This window comes from Episyrphus balteatus, chromosome 3 (genome assembly GCF_945859705.1).
Source record: "Episyrphus balteatus chromosome 3, idEpiBalt1.1, whole genome shotgun sequence".
Lineage (NCBI taxonomy): Eukaryota > Metazoa > Arthropoda > Insecta > Diptera > Syrphidae > Episyrphus > Episyrphus balteatus.
Window position 1 is genome coordinate 1,856,496 of NC_079136.1, and position 6,998 is coordinate 1,863,493.

At 30.7% G+C, this 6,998-nt stretch overlaps 2 protein-coding genes across 5 annotated transcripts in view; one reads left to right on the plus strand and one right to left on the minus strand.

Moving 5' to 3' along the window:
• The window catches only part of LOC129915362 (ELMO domain-containing protein F-like), a 143,043-nt gene that overhangs the window by 80,311 nt on the left and 55,734 nt on the right, over nt 1-6,998 (minus strand). The window lies entirely within an intron of this gene.
• LOC129915364 (uncharacterized) lies at nt 2,162-3,016 on the plus strand. Its single transcript, XM_055994868.1, has 2 exons — nt 2,162-2,423; nt 2,538-3,016. The coding sequence occupies exons 1-2, from the start codon at nt 2,165-2,167 to the stop codon at nt 2,981-2,983; spliced, it is 705 nt and encodes a 234-aa protein (XP_055850843.1). The 5' UTR covers nt 2,162-2,164; the 3' UTR covers nt 2,984-3,016.

Consider the following 6,998-nt stretch of genomic DNA (forward strand, 5'->3'; position numbering starts at 1 on the left):
ACAGTGTGCCTAGGTGTTTTAAATGATAAAATAAAATACTGAATTGTTTTTTTTTTTTCAATTTTTTTTTTATTAAACATTAAAAAATAACATTAAAAATCATATTTTTTTAACTATCGAAAAGACTCGCTAAATTTGTGTCTTATTCCCTCACAATCGAAAGTGAACAGATTTAACAAAATAAGTAAAACTCGTAAATACAAAATTTTGCTACTGATTTATCTATTGGTCACTCTTATATAGTTAGTCACTTCCGAGTAAGAGCGCCATAAAGCATTTATAAATGGTGACTAACAATAAAAAAGTAAAAAGGAAAAACAGTGACGTTACATTGATTAATATTGTTACCAATGAGTTCTGCGGTTCTAAGATAGCTTATGTATTTCGGTAAAACTCCGATTACAAAGAATTGTTTTTAGTGCTTTTGGATAGCTTAAAACTATTGGATTTTAAAATATTATGTATAACTACCCACTTTCCCCTTTCTTTCTAAATTACATTGACTTAAGATTTTATATTTTCAGATATCAAAACTGCTGTTCAATATATTCGATCACGTCGTGGTACACTATTAGTACTCTACGATTGCAACACATATACGCCGAATGAAAAACCAAAACCAGGACAAAAGTCACGTGATTGGAAATGTTCAATGTACCATAAGGCAAAATGCCGAGCACGATTATCGACAAAATTATTAGACAAAGATAATAATCGAACATTTGTACATGCAACACGACAACAGCACACCCATCCACCAATGTTTGATATTCAAAATTCGACAAAATATTACAGTTCAATGTGATGTAGTAAATATTTTGAATTAAAAACTAAAATAGTACCTAAAAAATTATTACAACAAAAAAAAAAAATTGTTTCGTATTTATTTAAAAATAGTCTTTTTTTATTTATTTTGAGTTTTAAATATAAACTAATTTACTTAATTCTTTAATTCGTTATTATAAAAAAATGGTCCCAAAAAAAATACATTTTGCGAACGATATTTCTGGAAATTGATTGTTTTGATTAAATAATAATTGTTTTTCTGAAGACAACACATCAAATTCACTCAACATATTATTACTCCACGTGGTTTCTTACACCTTTTAACTCGAGCTTAAATGGAGACAAAATTTTAAAGTCTTTAAACTCAAAAAGTCATAAGAGTGGATTTTCGATATAGTACTAAAAACCGTATCTTAATACTTAAACCTGATCGTATCGCATACAGTTGAGGTTTGTATCTATTTGTAATCTTATTCGTTGATTTTTATTTAAACTTTTTTTTCATATCTACAGATTGTAACTGAAAATTTATAAACTCAGCAAGTAATGGGCATATCTCGATTCTGGAATGTGAACGTTTCCCAATGGAGTACCCATAAAATATTGAACTTGACGAGAATTAAGATGTCAAATTAAAAAAGAAAGAAATAACTTCAAGGTAGGAGTGTTTTATAGCGATTTCGTTTGGTATTGCTAATTGCAGCACTTTTTTTCGGTCCTGCCGAGTTTGTGTCACTTTTGTAGAAAAAAAACTCCCGCTTTTAATTCGAAATAGAAGGTCGCAAGAATTCATAATTTCTTTTTATGTCTTTTTAGGGTCCTTTTTTTTGCGATCACTTTTTTCACTTCCGTTGCGAAATTTTGTTGAAATACCCAACATAAAATTCCTTCAAAATATGAGCCCCGAAAAATTAATATACAAAGATTTCGAATTTTTCGCTTTCAATGTCCAAAGACTGTTTAAGGTCCGGACATTCGACGTGCTGATCTGAGGCATGTAGTTCGTTCAAGTCGTGCAGGGACAAGCATTTTAGGTACGAGAGGTCGGCTAAACCGCTCCTTATAGAACTGTGTTCTGAATACGTAGCCCGTATATGGTGTACCAAGTTGTTTGGCCGAACTGAAAATGGTGACCCCACGGTTGATTCTAAAAAAATATTCTTCAGCTACAGTCATTTTTTGGGAGTGTCTTGGTGGTAACACCAAGGCAACAAGGGCAACTAGTAGCAACATCCTACTCCGCTTCGACCTGTCGACAATGGGAGGCCCTTCTTGGCCGTGCAGGAAAAAAAATCTATCCCGCAACTAATCAGAGTAGACAAAAAGTTTTTCTTTGGTGTTTGAGTCTCCGATTGGATTGTCACTATCGCAATTTACAATGGGAAAATTCTGTAGAACTATTCGAACTCTTAAAAACCATTCAAAATTGATACTATTAAAGTATTTTCAGCTGCCACAGCAACATACAGCTGATGATTCCGTGAAAGAAGAAAAAGAAATCTCTATTCAAGAGTTTGAAAAACGAAAAGCGAATTTATTTTTGAAAAAAACAATTATTATATTTGAGCTGATTAATTGCATCAAATTGACAAAAATAAAGAAAAAAAAAATAATAAATAAATTATGTTTTGAACCTGGTAAGCTCTTGTTTTCATTGAATTGATTTTATTTTTTAAAATTGTTAATATGACTTTTTCTTTACTAGTTTTAGTTTATTTCCATTTAACAAACAATCAATTTTCTTCTTTTAGATTCATACGTTCTGCATCACTTTTACAATCCAGCCCATAAACATTACAATCGAATATTGGCCGAGCGAACTGATGGTCAACCATTGGAAATGTATTGTCACGACCGAAACTCATATCCACGATCAACTATGATCGATTCGGAAATGCAAGTTAACCCACCGCAAGAATCCGAAATGACATTGGATTTTATACCTGGTCAACGAGGCAAATCACTTTTGTATTTTAATGGTTTCACATTTGCTAAAAATAATGAAAGTGGTGGAACTGTGTATTGGTGTTGTCGCAGTCGTAAAGTTGGCAAGCCAGCGTGTCGAGCGAGAATAACGACGAGCAAACAAGAAAATGGATCCTATAGAGTTGTTGTTACAACACCATATCACAATCACAGTCCATCTGTGAGAATGTTAAAGAAAATTGAAAAATGTATTAAAACGGAAAAGGTTTAAAAGTTAAAAAAAAAAGATAAAAATAAAAATAAAAATATATTAAAAATTAAAAAAAAATATTTGAACAAAATTCAAAAATAGTAATGTTTTATTTTATTAATTTTAAAAAATTTATAAGGAATTAATTTAATTTAATGCGTATGCACGAGTTTTGATGTTGTGGGAAATAGTATTTTGAACAAAGGTAAATAAAATGTTCATTTTTTGTACAGAATATTGGAACTTTTTATAACATTTTCTTTCTTTTAGGCAAATGACTTCCCTTCAACAATGGTAATACAATTTTTCAAGATGCTTGACAATCGGGCACGCACTAACATAATTGAATAAAATGGCTAATTGAGATCTTAAAACAAAGAAGACGTGAAGAATACTTTGGATCCATTGAACCTAAAAAAAATATTTCTCAAGTAAAAGTCACATAAATGAAACAAGCTTAAGACGTTAAGCTTTAACTATATTCTCCACTTTTTGCAAAAGTACAGAAGTAAACAATTTTTTTCTAACTACTGCAATCGGTTTGCAGAAAAAAATGTGCAAAAACTGTACAAAATAATTTCTAAAATGTTAACTTTTGTACTTTTTCACCTTTTTGAGTCAATGTAGTTAAAGCTTTAAAATGTTAGAAATACCCTATACAAATATGCTTATAGTTTCTAAATGGCTGAAAACAATGCTGTAGCTGTAGGTATCGTTGAATTTAAAGTTAAAAAGCAAAGCAGCAGCAAAACCATTGTATTCAGAAACTAAATCTTTTCTTATCGCTTTCGAGAAAAAAAATAATGAAACATTCACGGTTGTTCTGATTTCCGTTCGAATTCTATTTTCTCCCGTTTTCAAATTTTAGCTGCCGGGTAGCAATTTGGTACTGGAAAACAATATTCAAAAAAAAAAAAAGTCGAATGGAAATCAGAACAACGCTATTCAATAGGTACGGATTCTATTTTCGTTTCCGTTTTCAAATTCGAACGAATATTAGGCCGTGATTATTACTAATTGACAATTTAAGCCAGCCTATCTTCAGATTAATTTTGTATCTATGGATATACGACGGGTTAAAAATCCCGACTTAGTATCATATGAATGTTTATTGTATTTTTAACTTTCGTGTATCTATCAATTTTAATGGAATTCATAAGTTCTTACATTTTGATTAACTAAAAACGTATTTAATTTTAATGTTTTAAAGCATTTTTATGATTTGCTTACACACATTTTTTCACGAATGACTTCATAGTTTCAAATTTATCCAAAAAATGGTGAAGTAGTCATCAGAAAGTTTTTGTTGTTGGACTCTATGTTAGTTTAAATTTCTGTTCTAATCTAATATCAAAATACACTTATCGCAACTTAAATCTGAACCCCGACCAGAGAATTTCCGATTTAATTTAAATGTTTTAATGAACAGATTTCATACATTATTTTACTCGGGCCAACTCATTTCGAAAAGTCTCTGGTCGGGGTTCATATTTAAGTTGCGATAAATTGTAATTTTGGAGAGGTGTATTAACTTCTTCATTTAAAAAAATGAATGCTTAATAGATAGCTCGAAAGAACTATTCAAAAAAATATATATTATGTAAACAAGAACTTTAGAATTAATATCCTCACCGCCGCGATCGATAATCGCTCGAGTTTCAATATTATAATGCTTATTGTGAAAAAAAGTATAAGTATGTATTTTTTTCTTTATTCAAATTTAAATAAATTAATTTACAAAAAATAGTAAACTTGTGTATTATGTTGTAACTCTGTATTATGTATTTGTTTTTTTTTTTTTATTGTCTCTTGTGATTTGAGTTAAGTTTTTGAACTAATATTTTGTTGTTTTTTTTTTATTTTGTTATAGAATCCAACATTGCTATCTACTCATCGACATCAAGAGGTCGACTTCAACTAATCTATGGTGGTCAACCATTTATATTTGAGAAAAATTTAAAATTACCCTCCGGTGAGGATAAAAAATATTGGCGTTGTAATCAATGGTGGGCCCAAAAGTGTCGATCACGTGTATTCACTGTCAATGACACTGTAGTGCCATTAAATCGATATCATACCCATGAAGAAATTGTCAAACGAAAAAAACGTGCTCGCAAACCGAATGCCTTGTCGAGGAGTGACAGTATTGATATATCGACGGGGTCGGCTAATGCAAATGCAACTTCCATGCCACCAATGAAATATGAAGAAATTGTTGCTGATGTTACGGAAATTGTCATAACAGAAGTTAAACGTGAACGAGTTAAAAAATAGACATTTGTTTTTCTTCTTGTTTTTAATCTCTGTGCAATATAATATATTGCACTGCAGTTTTATTTTTTTTTTTTAAATTACATTTTAAAATAACAACAACAACAAAAAATGTCAATGTATTTGAATATGTTTTTTTTATATAGTATATAAAATACGTACATAATTATATAATAGAAATAGATGCAATGACATTTTATTTAATGTAAATATGTTTTTAATTCATTGTACATAGATAAAAATTGATAAGATTTATGTGAAGTGGTTAGAAGATGGAAGTGCCGAGGGACATTTTTAACAGTTTGAAGAATAAGGGTTAAAAGATTTGACTTCAAACAAAATGAGGTCATAACTACACCTCTCAAAAAGAGTTTAAATTTAATTGGAAAGTGCAAATAATAGTACAAAATTGGATTTTCAACCGACTTGAATGAGACATGAGTCCACATAGCAATTGTGAACTTATAACCAACCCATCGTGATGAGCCAAAATGCACATGGAAGTGGGTCATAATAGGTCATAAGAATGCGTAATTAGTTCATGCAAGCCTTAATCATAAATCTATTCCGTTCCTTTTTACTAAGAAAGGCTGTTCAGAAGAGCGTGATTACTGAACTCTCAGCGATGTTGAGTGTACACTGTACATGCCAATGTCAATAGCTTTCTCAACCAAAACTAAATGAGTGGCTTTCAAATTTTAAAAGTAAGGACCTAAGAACTATTTATTTTTTTGTTTTTTTTTTTTAACGATGGCCAGGTAGATAACTCTTTAGTTCCAACTATCACGAGTTGAATAAGCACTAGTTTGTTTAAATTTTTTTTAAGTGTATTTTCTGCGTATTTTTTTAAAGTCTTAAAAGTCATTTTGGTGAACAAAAATTGTATTGTATTTTAAGCAAAAATCAATTTGTATATTTAACTGCTGGATATGAAGAAAAATCTTAACTTTCAAAAGCATAAACAAGTTTTGTAAAAAACCAAGCCTTTAAAAAAATATCCTTTAAAACTATCCATACTAATAGATTTTTATAAAATTCCAGATGACTTTAATTCCACCTTGTCAATGACCAGAAAACATCTTCATGAATTGGTAAGAGGAAGTTCACAAAAGCTTCTTGACGAAAAACTTGAAGAATTGGATAAAAAAACTTGTGGATTTAACAAAATGCCCCCTAGAGAGAATAACTGAACTTCTCAAAATTACAAAGGCGTTCAAACCAAGTTATAATGGCAACTCTGCAATAGAAGAGAAAGGCGTTTCTTGGAAAAGAATGAAGAGTGGCTTAGCAAAGAAATAACACTGCCTGTTGGCATAATCCCGACAGTTTTAAACATATTTCCAGAAAGGAAGATCTAAAGGTCGCTCAAGCAAACAATTCGTTGATTCAAGAAACCGAACTAAACGTCGAATACATTGAATTTCGGAAAAGTGTTGAATTGAGCGTTGGGAAATATTGATATACCCAAATTGATGCATGTTCAGACCAAAGCTCACTCCAACCAGGAGGCTATTCTGGTTCTATGATAGGCTCAATGAAAAAACTTTTCACAAATTAAATTTATCATTTCAGTTTATCATAGAACCGGAAAAGGGGCTCAGGACTATGAAGTTTCAACTCTGAAAACGAAGAAACACACCTGATAACACTTTGAGGATATTTGTCAAAGCCAATTTAACTGCAATTCAAGATGAAGTGATTCGTTAGGCCAACAAAGTACTTTTGTTAGATTGGTTGCTTGCATTAATCCGCTCATTAAAAAAAA